At 40.4% G+C, this 13685-nt stretch overlaps 1 protein-coding gene across 1 annotated transcript; it reads right to left on the bottom strand.

The window, feature by feature from the left end:
• Nucleotides 1-3365: 3365 nt before the first annotated feature.
• On the bottom strand, nt 3366-13291 carry FETUB (fetuin B). The gene is made up of 7 exons (XM_009321740.1): nt 13022-13291; nt 8546-8656; nt 7061-7148; nt 6352-6518; nt 5291-5404; nt 4283-4372; nt 3366-3794 (listed from the first exon to the last, which is right to left on the bottom strand). Exons 1-7 carry the CDS (start codon nt 13241-13243, stop codon nt 3366-3368), a joined length of 1221 nt encoding a protein of 406 aa, XP_009320015.1. The 5' UTR covers nt 13244-13291.
• Nucleotides 13292-13685: the final 394 nt, after the last annotated feature.

The following is a 13685-nucleotide window of genomic DNA, read 5'->3' on the forward strand; positions in this document are numbered from 1 at the left end:
GAACCCAAATCTCAGATCCAAGCTAGAGAAAGTATTGATTCAAATGTCATTTCTGAGCCTTGTCTGTGGAACAGGCTAAACAATATCCAAATTGAATGCTCAAAACTGTGGATCCAGACTTTCAGATGTTCTCTTTAACTCCCCCAGTTTATGTTCACACCAACTGCGCTCCATTTATCTTCGCTTGCTGCTGTTGCTGCTCAATTTACTATTGTAAGCAGCTGTAGTCAAGAAAGAGAACTAACTGAAACAGGGTATTCTTGGCTGTGGCTAGCAGTTAATGAAGCTGATTTCTTCCCCAGTACTCCTTTTGGGGAAGAATCCGGTTACGTATGTTGATATAAATATCAGTAGTGTCATTAACCTGATGGAGCCACAGTGAGATTAGAATCAACACACAAACAGTTAATAAAATAGACTGCATTATAAAATAGCAGAAGTGGGAAGTACAGCGATTAACTGAAAAGAGGAGCAAAAAAAGCATTTTGAAAATCACTGAGGTCTGACAGGCTGTTGCCCCAGTGCTCTTGTCCTCTGGCTCACTAAAGCCAACGGTGCTCTGTGTGAGGGCATGGAGTGACGCCTGGTATCCCTGATTTCGGCATGTGGCAAATCAGCAGTTCCTGTGCAGGAAGGTAGAACACACTGGTCGTGTTAGGGAAACCTGAGCTGGCAAAGGTTAAACTTCACAAGGGAAAAACAAGATGCTGTAATTTGATGACTTGATAAAAAGGGAGATGCTGACATAGCCTAGAGCTCATACTGCGATAAGAATTGGATAGAATTTGAATATTACGATTTTTTGAGAACTACCTGATTTTGAATTGTTTTCTACTCTGAAATGAATGGAACCAAAATATATTGAAATTTCTCATGATGTGGAATTGAAATGGAATTATTTTTGGCTCAGTTGATGTGTTTCACATATCACTTTTTGGCTTCTTTTAATCTTACAAGCAATTAAATTACTCCTTTATATAAAATTTATGTTTTTAAGAGTTTTGCAAACTGAAAAAATGAACATATTTGTTGTGAACATAACTCCATACAATATTTCAATATTATTTTGTCTCCACTCTAAAATAATACTTTTATTTATATTATATTTATGGTAATAAAATAATACATTTAATCAAATTGTGTAATGCCAGAATACTTTAACAAAACCGTAATTTTTTGTTGAACGGCTCTTTGAATGGAGAAATTATCCAGCATCTCTAGGGATGATTCAGCAGCATAAAAGCTTCAGAAACAATATTTTATTGATTTTGTTTTGAACAAAATGAACAAATGATTTTACAGATCTGGTGGCAACTAGAGAAAGGCTCTGTGGTCTCATGTGAGTCCCATAATTATTGCAAATATCAGTGTACTCCTGGCCACAAGTGACATTTTTATCCCATGTTCACTCTTTTTCTTCTTCTTGTCTTCTCATTTATTTATATTTGTTATTGTCAGTACAGTTGCTATGTCTGGCTTTAGTGAAATTGATTTTTCTTAGCCACATGCTGTAGAGTGTCCCTGTGGTTTTTAATATAAGGCAGTTAATATGACCTATTTCAAGAAAGAATTAGGCTGATTTTGTAAATCACCATTTTTCCTGCACAGCAGGGTCAGTAAAGGACAAGAATCTGAGTAGTGTGGGCTTGATTCTCCACCAGCCAGAATTATGTGCAGAGGTTTCACACGTGGGTAGCCTTTTCCACTTTCTTTAAGTGAGAGTATAAAGCTTTAGGAAAAAAATAATCTTCCTTGAGATCTTCCAGGGGAAATAAAAAAATAGGCTAAGCTCATCACATTATAATTAAGAAGTTAACCCATAAAATAATAAAAACCCACTAGCTTTTAATGCTAAGCAGTGTTGAAGTCCTCTTCCCCGTTTATACACCATTACACCAGGTGTGACTCTGTAAGGGCCCTGAGAGCATCCCCTCTCCTGGAAGCTTGGCCAACTCAGCGACAGCACAGCTGGGGCTGTCCCCCTCCCCTTGATGACCTTGGGGACATGCTTCCAGGCAGCGCTGCAGGGAGGCCCCGGCCCCAGCCGACCCGCCCCCCCTTCCCACAGGAGCTGCTTTAAGCTGAGGCTGTAGCATTTTGGCCCCTGCCTGAGCTACAGCTCCTGCTGCATCGCAGCTGTGCCTGTGCCTGGCCATGGACCCTGTTGGTCCAGAGCCGGATTCAGACCTGCAGCCTGTCTTCCTGGCCTGTGGACTTGCTTGGAGACCACTGGGCTGCGTCTGACTCTGGGTACTGTAACCAGACCTGATCCTGACCCTCACTTGCTAACTCATGTTCCCGGCTTGACCTCAGACCTGCCTCATCGCCCATGAACTTGCGTGGTGATCTGGCCTCTTCCTATAACCTGACTACCATCCCTGAATCTGCCCTGCTCGCCTCGCTCAGGTACCATGGGACAGGCCCCTGCCCTGCCAGCCTGGTTATCATGCTCGGCTCCATCTCACCATCCCCTGGGGAGCAGTCATCCCGCATTGTGCCCTGACAGACTTTTGCTACTGAGGATATTTTTTTCTGAAGCCTTTGGGCTGCCTCAGCCCTGCAAGTTCTTTTACCCTCCGTAGTTACCTATCCTTCATGCTCTTACTGATGGGAGGAATTTGAGAATTAAAAGCCAAATTCTTTTGTTGGGAAATGCCCCCGTTAAATTTCTTTTTCTAATCTATTCTTGTGCTTTCTTAAAACTGACAACTCCAAAGATGAAGACTGTAATAAGCAATTTATTTATTTAAAGATGTTACACAAATTGAAAGACCAGGTTGCCATTGTGGCCGTTATTTTGTTGCAGATAGTTGAGGTGATTGGATGCTGGCTAGACTTTAGTAGGCTTTTGTTGTGGTTTAACCTGGTAGGCAGCTTAACACCACACAGCCATTCGCTCACTCCCCACCCCACAGTGGGATGGGGGAGAGAATCAGGGGAAAAAAAGTAAAATTTGTGGGTTGAGATAAAGACAGTTTAATAAGACAGAAAAGGAAGGGAAAATAATAATAGTAATGATAAAAGAATACACAAAATAAGTGATGCACAATGCAATTGCTCACCACCCGCCAACCGATGCCCAGCCAGTTCCCGAGCAGCGGTCACCACCGCCCAGCCAACTCCCCCCAGTTTATGTACTGAGCATGACGTCACATGGTATGGAATATCCCTCTGGCCAGTTTGGGTCAGCTGTCCTGGCTGTGCCGCCTCCCAGCTTCTCCCTGGCAGGGCACAAGAAGCTGAAAAGGCCTTGACTAGTGTAAGCACTGCTTAGCAACAGCTAAAACATCGGTGTGTTATCAACATTATTCTCATCCTAAATCCAAAACACAGCACTGTACCAGCTACTAGGAAGAAAATTAACTCTATCCCTGCCGAAACCAGGACAGGTTTTTAAGCAGCAAAGGCTGGAGGATGGAATTTATCTCCTTTCCTTCTCCTGGGCACGAGTCTGATAGAGAAAGTTCTTCAGGAAAAGGGAGAATAACTGGTCCAGTGACTGGTTTGGTCAAATCTAGTTTGTCTGCTTGCGTCTTTTCTCCCTCAAGGCTGGGTGTAGATCCTACAGCCTCAGGTGGAACTGGCTTTTCATCTTTATGTTCATTTTGACTTTCTGGTAGGTTTTGGAAAGAGATGTCCTCAGTTGAAGGGGGTAGAATTTTAACCAAGCCCACTGTTTTTTCTAGGTGTGGGGAGAAAGGATTGGTTTCTGAAGGGAAAGCTTGTTGTTGATTCTGGCTGGATTTTCCAGGTGTCTGATTAGCTTGCTGTTTCCCCTTTTCAGTGGCAGGATCCTAAATAACAGAAAATAAGCATTACATATATTGAAGCTATTACAAATTCCTTCAGATATGAAGAAGGTCACCCTTCACACTAAGGATCTGCTGCAATTCCAGTCTGCAAAGACCAGCTGCAGAACAGAAGCTCAAAGGATAGACAGATGGGAACTGCTTCTTATGCCAGTGGAGATGGGTGCATGAAACTGGGGTAACTACACAGTTATTGCTCTTTGCATTCCCTTTGTTATTTACAATTTCTTTGTAGAGCATTCTGAACGTGTTCTGTGTGATTGACTCTATACTTATTCTATTGCCTTTTTATCCACCTAACAACAGCCTGTTTTATCACAGGAGAGATTTCTTCCTGATTTGGCCTTATCACTTTCTTGAAGCCCATATCTTTGTGAATAAGAAAACTTAAAAATATCTGGGCTTTCAGGAGTTCAATTCTTGTTTTGTAAATGAGTATTACTCTTGCAATATTAAGATTAGATTAAGAATACCTGCAGACTGTAGATTTCACAGGATATTGTGACAAACTGTTCATGTTCCAAGTCACTGTTTACTACAGAGCCTTTGCAGAAACCTCTTTGCTGGAAGAAGAAAATGAAAGCATTTTTTCACATTGTAACACTGATACTTAGCTCCTGTCTTGTAAAATAAGTGATTATGAAAGGCTGAATAGTTATAGCTTCTACATGTATTTGTAGGGATAAGCAGCTTGGGCAAACTTTTATTTTGGGATTGGCAAGCTTACAAAGGCAGGCAGCATTTTGAAAAAGGCTTTATGTTTGCAAAGGAGGGTTAGGTAACACGATAGTAAAAACAAGCTGGCCGCTTAAGGCTCAACTACAACAGTACGCTTAAGTTCTGCTGCAGCAGAATATTCCCATGCAGGCAAGTTGTGTAATAGGACATAATATCACTTTTCAGGCAAAAACAATTTCACACCATACTAGTGAGAGAAACCATGAAAAAATGTTGTTTCTAATAGTTGTATTTTTACTGGGATGTAGGTTACATGACTTGGATCTCAGTTAAGATGGGGCTTGAAGTGTTATCTGTTGGCAGCATGCCTGTTGAGTCTTTCAGTTTCTCTTATAATTTTTTCCTTAGTTCCTAAATGTTTTCTTTAGCTGACCTGATTGTAGTATGAATATAGTCTTTATGCATTGTTTGTGATTTATTGTCTATGTCTGTTTACTTGGAAGAAATCCTTAAGAATGATTCAGTTTTGTAAGGCGATGGCTACCCTGCCTTTTTCTGGATGGTATTTTTTTCTGTTTTCTTTGTTCATGGACTTCTAGGTAAGAATTCAGAACTTTTACTGAAATGTTTTCTCTATTCTAAAGCAGTTTGTACAGTTGCAAGACAGTATAGAGCTACAACCCATAAAAAGACACCTGTGGGCTTTGATTCTTGTCTGCAAAGAACCAAAGGGATAGGCTAAGTATACACTGAGGAATCATAGTATCTGAAAAATAGGTGTTTATACAAGGAAAAGTACTTACAGCTAGTTCCAATGAAAGTGGCTTGCACTTGGAGATGTCAGCAATTGTGTCATTTTTGGAGCAGGATGTCTCCTGAATCAAAAACTCTACAAAATATGCAGGACCAATGACCCACTGTTAATGAGAGACCAGTGGCAATTAGACCTTGTGCATGTGTCAGGAAGAAGGAATAATCCTACAGACCTTGAAATAGATGTAAAACTCCTGCTAAGTGTGGAAGGAGCAGCTTATACTTGGGGCATTACTATGAGTTGTATTAAAGGAGAATGATTTTTTGCCAGTGCTGCTTTATTGCCCGGTTACTTTTTACTTCTTATCTATGCGCAATCCTAGTAGCTTATGGGTTAGCTATAGTTGTAATGAGTTTGTTTTTTGTAATAAGTTAGCAGCCACATAGAACTACCTATCCAAAGACCCTCCTCAGTGCCTTGTTGATAATTTCTGGCTGCTTTCATGAACAGGATCACTTTTGCTATTTCTGAAATGCAAGTACCTCAGGGTTGGAAAATGGGAGCAATTAAATACTGTATTGTAGTCATAACTAACAGTTTGAGACAAAGAGTGAAAACTACCTTGTTATCTATACATAATGAATTTTAGAGAGACCGGATATTACCGTGGTAAACAAACAGGATTTAGCCAGGAGATCGTTAACCCTCTGTTTGTCTAAAATTAGTTTTAAACCATGTTTAAACTCATTCAGTGAATTACAGGTACGTGTTGGAAGGGATGACTGTGCTTTATTAAATACTTTCTATTAGGGAGTCACTAATTCTTGGTGGTGGTGGAAGAAAGAGCTCACAGTGAAGCTTTCCTAAACTTTGGAATGCTAATGTGTGTCTTGAGTTTTGCATAAAGCCCTTCTTTTTGCAATAAATGGAGTCAAGGTCTTGGATCAATGCAGATCCTCGTTTCCCAGGAGAATTCTGCATAGAAGTATTCTCTGTACTATACAGATACAAATTCTAAACAATCTGTAAGGCATAACAAATCATATAAAGTATAACAAGTGGATCCATACTTATTGCGAGCTAAAGCAAATCAGATGAGCCTTGGCTTACCTGCATTGAAGCTCTTGTGACATTGAGGACAGAGAAATAATGAGTTTGTTCACTCTCTTCATTGAACTTGGCAAGGCTTTGAACAGCAGCCTCCAAATATTTGGGCTCAGTTGGACAGTCATCAACTGGGCAGTCAGGACATACTGTCCAAATATATCTGGGCGGAACTTTTTATTCAAACAAAACAATGTCATTAGAGAAAGCATAACCATAAGAGCATGTTGATAGTGTAGGTCACCATAAATGCATCTATGCCCCCAACCCTACCCACGTGCCCTCCAGTCCCCTGGAGTAAAAATATGTGGTTTGATTCACTGAACGATTTTGAATCTTTATGAATTTGCAGACCCATAAAAACGTTGCAGTGGAGGCAGAGACACTGCAGAAAAAAGCTCAACCTCCTGACAGTGGGCTTGCTGGTTTTACCTGCCTTTCACAAACCCATAAAAATGCTTTTTGGACCAGAGGGTAAAAGCCCATATACAGGCTCTGCTGGGTTTCCCAGAGATGAAAACAGTTATTACTGCACTGCTTTGAGCTGCAGGACCACACTGAACTTATGATCACTGACTTGAGAAAATTAGGGCAGCTGAAAGCTAGCGGGGACGCTGCGGTGCCATAATTACAATTAAAATTTAAAGTAATGCTATATGGCGAAGAGTGTTCTTCCAGCCCTCTTTAAAAGTGAGTGTGTTAAATAAAGACATACCTGGTTGTAAAATGCACTGATAAGTATTCAGATGAGCAATATTTCTTGCCTGATTAATGTAGATAATTGCTTTGCACTGACCATAAACCTAAAACAATATAAACATTTAGAAACAATTAATATTGCACCCTTTGCGCTGATCATCTAGTACCTAGACAGTGAGTGGTTCATTTTCTCCTTGCAGTCATGCATTTTTCAAGAATAAAGTTGTGTTAATACTCAAATGACAATGAAGCACATTTCTAAGTATCTCCTTTAGAAATAAAAAGCCAGATCTTCCCCTGGTGTAATTCTGAGCTGTACAGGTGCAGTGCTTGTCTGCAGGATGGCCTACACAAGGCCACTCTTCTGGCAGCTAAGAAGTGGCCAAGTGTCACAGGGTGCTTTCCCTGGCCAGACCCCCGCACCAGGATCTGGGTCTATGTCTAGAACCCAGAGAGCTTAGACCTGGAGATCAGCTCAGTGCGCCTGGATCCAGTCACCTGTCTTCCAGCTTCCTGCTTTTCCCTATGTCCATAGTAAGGAAGGAGAGCGGTAGGAAAGACCCTAAATCAGTTTTGTGGCACAGTAAGATCACGCTTGCACACAAAGAAACTCTGACTTTATGGCAGAAAAAAACACTGGCCTATTAATATGTATTGTGCCTTTATTTTTAAAAGTTGAATGTATATTCTCTGAGTGCTTCTTAAATATTGCCACGTGTATGATCAAGGCCTCTAGGACATAAGTTTCTTGACTTCACAGAAGCCATATCAGCCATATATTCTTTGCACCCTTTCCCTGCTGAAAGCGCTGTAAACAGAAGTGAGCAGAATTCTTTTTATTTTTTCCAGTTTTTCATTTAAAAATGAAAACTGATTCACCTAAGAAGCAGCCCAGGACAATTTAATCATAACTTCTTTTTTTTTCACATGTGAAACCTGTTTCTTGTCATTCTTCATTTTATAAGGGTTTTTTTCACTTGTTCAGAATCGGTTTGGTCACCTGTAGCAATAGTCTTAGGTCACTTTGCAGCTTATCTTGCTGAGCTTTCTTTTTTCTCCTTTTTCAGTACAATTTTTGCAAAGTTGTTAGAACAAAAGTGGAATTAAACTAAACCAAAAATCGCATGTTATATAAAAGTGAGTTTCTTTTATTCCTTTCTTGACAGGCTGTCTTTAAAATAAACTCTTACAGGGTTGCTATAAAAAGTAAACCATTTATTCTAAATAGTGCCCTAGCATGGCTATTTAGTTATGTCTGCTTATTAGCTCTGGCCAAAAACTTTCTTTTCATTTTCATTTTTTGAAATAAATCTTACCTGTTTATAAACTGATTAGAAAGTACAGAGGACCTTAAAAAAAGACTATGGACCTTAAAAAATGGGTTTGATTTCTTCTAAGCTCTGCTGTCTACTAAAAATGCATGTGTAGGGATTTTGCTGTCATCAGTAGTACCCGAGTAACTCATCGTACCTGAGATTAAATAAGTAAATAAAAGCCTTACAGTTGTATGAGCAAATCTGGCCGCACAGTTCTTCCACAACTTTTTGCTGAGTACATGGCATTCGGTATCTACTACATCCAAGATGAGATAGAAGACAGAACCAGTGATCTCCTGAAAACAAAAAAAGAAAGTGTCATATCCCAGTTTTGTACAGAACAAAGTAGGGACACATAAAAGGGAGAGATGGAGAAACACAAAACACACAGGTGGGACACATAGATGTCCTGAAAACTGAACATTCTGTGGAACAAATTCTCAACAGTGGCAAATCAGGTGAGATTCGGGCCCTGTTAGAACAGGCTTGGTCATGCATCTAGCCAGCTTTAATTAAAGAACAGCCTTTTAGAGTCAGTTTTATCCTTATGATTCTGGTACCAACCAAAACCCAAGAATAAGGACTGAACATGGTAATGTTTTCATTGTCAACTGCATTTTGTGATTAGATTTGAAAGGTAGGTTATTTTGCCTTCAATAAGAATGAGACGATAAATACCACAAATAATAAAAAACTGCTAACATGGAACATTCCCAGTAGGCATTAGAAACAGAAATATCTTATTTCTTAGAGTAGTGTCGTCTTCAAGTATGGATGCTTTGCACTTGCCGTAAAGAGGCAATGACTGCGTTGATGCAGACAACTTAAATATTCTCTTAGATATCAGAAAGTGCTATGAGAGACCTTGCATATCTACATGGATGTCTCTGATTCACTTAAAGCTTCAGTCCAGTGCTTGAGTTCTGAGCCTGTGCTTAGGTCCAGAAACCTTTATTCAGTTCACTGCAGCACAGGTGCACAAAGTAGTTAGGGCTCAACTTTCGGGCAAACAGGTTTCCATGCGAGAGGGACGGGGAAAGACTAAAAGTACCGCTCCATATATCTAGTGTTTACATCATGTAGTGCAGAAAGCTGAGATGCTGCATGGTGCAGCTCCTGGTTCTGCTTCCACTGTAGATATGGGTAAGCACCTTTCCAGGATATTTATCAAGGATACAGCTTATTAGGATCATATTTTATTTTCTGTAGTGGAAAGCTGGAAAGAGAGCAGCTGTCATTTATACATCCTAAAGAACTTAGATGTGAGTGTTAGCTGCATGTTTAGACTGAGATTATGTCTTTACTGAAGAGGGAGAAAAAACAAAACTGAATGACAGCAGTATTCATTCATTCCTAGTTGATTTCACTGGTTTATGGAGAAAACTCTTCATGGGGTGAGTCTTGTTGAAGTCTGGGGCCAGTATCTGTATAATTTTGGCTTCAGTTTTGGTTTCTGTTTAACAGCGACTGAAGACCAGTCAATAGGGCATCTAAAGGCTGGAGTACTGCTGGCTTTTTTGTGTCTATACTGCTTGGAAAAACACTAAGAGGTATCTGTTCTTGAGTTCTAAGGAGACTGAGGGATACAAACTATTCTGGTGACACAGTATAGAGATCTCTGGAAAGAGACCGGGATGGTGATTTTATGTAAGCTCTACCTTATATACTTGTAAATGTAATACTAAACCCTTTAAATATAAAAGAGCAAACTAAATAGAGAATAAAGATAAAAAATGAGTAAATTGTTTTGTTAGCTTTGTCTCTAAGTTATATTCTTACATATGCAACTTATCATGCTTTATGCCATTTTTTGTATTTTCATATCCTCTTTTTTCCCTAAGTGTTCTATGAAGTAATCTGGTAATGCCTTGCACTGAGCTCTCAGGGTTTGCCTACACTAATCCCGAGGTCATTTTGAAGGTCATGAAAAGATCAAACGCTATTTTGACAAAGAGTGAAGCTGAGGTGCAGCAGCATTGTGTACAGTGGCATGGCAGTATCCCCACACCAGGCTGCATAGATCCTTCTGTGGAAGGGACTAATCGTAATTTTCTGTTTACAGACAAGGTACCTAAAAACCATGATGATATGTCTCCTTAACATGGTAGCTAATATAGGTTAAATCAGTAAACAGAAAGTAAGACTGGTCAAAGAGTAATTGCCATTTGCTGAAAGTGTGTTTTTTCAGAAGTGCAGCATTTGGTACAAGCTTGTAACTTCAAATATATCTTCTGTGAGAAAAAACATCACTAAGACTATCCTGCATGAAGAAGTAATAGCCAAGGAAAATGTGTGTCTTTCAGGAGTCCCAAAGTTGGGACTGGTGACTTGAGCTTTCAAGTCGGTTGTTCAGGTATTCTGGAGGCAAAAGCACACACACATCTCATTAAAGAAATGTTCTTATAATCAAAGGTGTTTGATGTTAGATGGATTTACTCAGCTGAATCATGAAGACTGATTGCAAAGCTTGGTGATCTTGGAAATAATAAATGCAACCAGGGTGGGCCAAACTGTATTTCCTGTTGCCTGTAGCTCTCTTGTATAATATCAGCTCTAATACGCAGATGAGGTTATTATAAAATCTACACATCCTTTGTCTACCTGCTTCTGTATGTATCATCCTCCATTGGGGGAAGGATAATTTGGAGTTATTCAGAGCTCAGCAGATCTCTGAAGGTTTCATCATCCTTATTTTAATTTTCATTAAAAGACCATTATGCAGTATTGAATAAAAACTTCTATCTTTTCTGCATGGCCAGAAAAGGTCCCTTCCTCAGCGCTGCTGATGCTAGGATTGCAGCTGCAATGCATGCTGGGGAGCCTGGGAGCCAGAAGAGATGTGGCAGGGAAGGAGGAATGCCCTGGGTGACCTGGTGCAAGGGAAAGAAATGAAAGATTTTGGCATGTTTTGTAATTTTGGTTAAGTGCCTGTCAGTGAAGTTAATCATGAGTATCTTGTATGAAAGAAAGGCTCTGTCCTACTTGCATATAAGTTAATAGCAGATGGCTCATTAGTTTCAATTAGAGCAAAACTGAACCACAGGTTGCTTAAGGGCAGATTTGAATTTGAAGTAACTTTGAAAATGTTTTTCTTCTGAGTATTGGTTAAAAAAATGGGAAGAAGGAGCACTGACTGGTGAAAAAAAAAAAATCTTTATTTTTTTGAGGGGAATAGAAGGTTGCATAAGGTTGTTACTGTCCTTGAACATCCCTGACATAGCTGACTGCTTCTTCCGTACTCAGTCCCAGCAGCAGCAAAAATGTGACAAAGGGCTTAGATTGTCTAGTTTGTTATTGCAGTGTCTTGAAACACCTTATTTACAGGATAAGCATATTAGATGCAAAAAATAAGAATAAAAGTAAATTAAACCCCCAAATGAACAAAGAGCAAAGTATGCCCTAAGACAATAAGTTAAGCCTCTAGGGAATTAGGCGACAGATGAAATCACAAACAAGGACCAAAATTCTCCTGTGCTGAGATACACTTGGCACAGGTGAAAGGAGAAGCAGGGACATGAATGAAGTGGTTTATAGCATGTCTGCATTCACCATGCTGCACTCTAGGGTGGTCATAGTGGTGCTCTAATTATTGTCAGTAGGAAATAGCCCCAGGATGGGGGGCTAAGTACCTAACTCCATGACTGGTGATGTGGGTTCTGGGCCAGCTCAGAGGCATCTCATGTGGAAAAAATTCTCTAGAGACCTGATCCAGTTGCTTAGTGGGCACATTCTGTCACCTGAGCAAAGCAATGTAGAGAACACAGTGCAAAGCGCAGCAAAGTGTGCATCTTTAGTCATGAGATCTCAGATTGCCGGAGGCCACAGCGTGTCTGCAGAAACTATGTCCTTGTGAGAGCAGCAGGAAGTAGTGTCATATCCTTGCCAGTACAGCTCTTTAAACATCTGACAATGAGCCTGGTTTTCTTTAAGGGTTCAGAACTCGGCCTTTCAGGTAAGATTATGGGAAGTGAGCAAGCATGGCACGGAATGTTAGTAGCATGCTTCCACACTGCGTTATGTGTTGTGGGCCTTGTGCACTCATTTCAGATTGTCCCTGGCTAGTACCAGTAGATTCAGCTATTGTAACACAAAACAGTAATAAATTAAGCACACACAGAGAAATAAGATACTTGAGGATATGGCAGTGATATTCCATAGGTATTTCCAGTGTAATTTTTGCACTTGAACTAGTTTCAGATTTCTTCTGGAGAATGAGTCATCATTTAGAGGTCTGTGAAGGAATTCCCTGGTCCCAGGGTGGACGTGATTACACCTGTTAGTGCTTACATCTTTTGTGCAAAACACACGATGGCTTAATAGCCTTTGCACTCCAACTGCTCAAGGCAGTGGGAGGAAGGTGTAAAATGAAATTAAATCAGAGTAGTGGTGTTTCATATCAAATTTGAACTGATGCCTGGAGCTATTCCAGGGGCAGGCAGCACAGAATCATGACTGAGATTTGCTCTCTAATTGCCCACAGTGGTGATGAAACTGTTTCTAGTCATCTGTGCGTAAAGTTGACATGGCCTCTGGAGTCCTGTGAATGTAACTTTACATTTGCCTTTTGAAATATTTCTTAGTTCAAATAGATATTGCTAAGGAATAGTGATAGACACAGGGCTCTTCATGGGAGAAACATACAGAACATGCAGGTAACTTACCTGAGGATGTTCTCGGACACTGAAAATTCGGTAGAGACTGAGTATGTAGCCTTCTTTTCGGTCAGCATTGATCTGGCGAAGAGCCAGATCTGCAGCCTCCTCTACTGCAGTGTCATCACAGGTGGGGGAAAGCAATGCAGTCGGTGCTTCTCTGGCAAGAGGAGGGGCAGCCCAGGAGCAAAGCGCCTGTATGCCAAAGAGCATTGAAACAAGTAAAAACATTCTGCTTAGAAACCAGTGCAGCAGATCAGAATGGTAAGTCAGTATGGAGAGGCTGACCTGCGTGAAACAGCAGGCTTTTGTAATGGAGTGTCTCTTTATAAACTTGTGTCCCCTTTTTATCACGTACCGTCCATCACCTTTAAACCCACAGCTGCAACAGCAAACACTAAGTCAATGATTACAAGGTTTTACGAAAGTGTTGTCTCTCCCTCTGAGACCAGAGAGCACTTTCTCCTTCTGGCTTTACATCTCCAATTCAGACTTCACTGGGCAGATTGTATAACTTTGACCGCATTGCAAGGGACAAGAATATACACACAAAGCTGCTTTATTAGGAAACCAGAATTGCTTAAATAAACCTACATGCAGGACAGGTCTGGATCCACCTCTGTTCTGTCGGTGATCCAGTTCTTCTCCCAAATAAGACAATGACAAAGGTCTC

The sequence above is a fragment of the Pygoscelis adeliae genome, unplaced genomic scaffold, assembly GCF_000699105.1.
Source record: "Pygoscelis adeliae isolate BGI_AS28 unplaced genomic scaffold, ASM69910v1 Scaffold223, whole genome shotgun sequence".
Lineage (NCBI taxonomy): Eukaryota > Metazoa > Chordata > Aves > Sphenisciformes > Spheniscidae > Pygoscelis > Pygoscelis adeliae.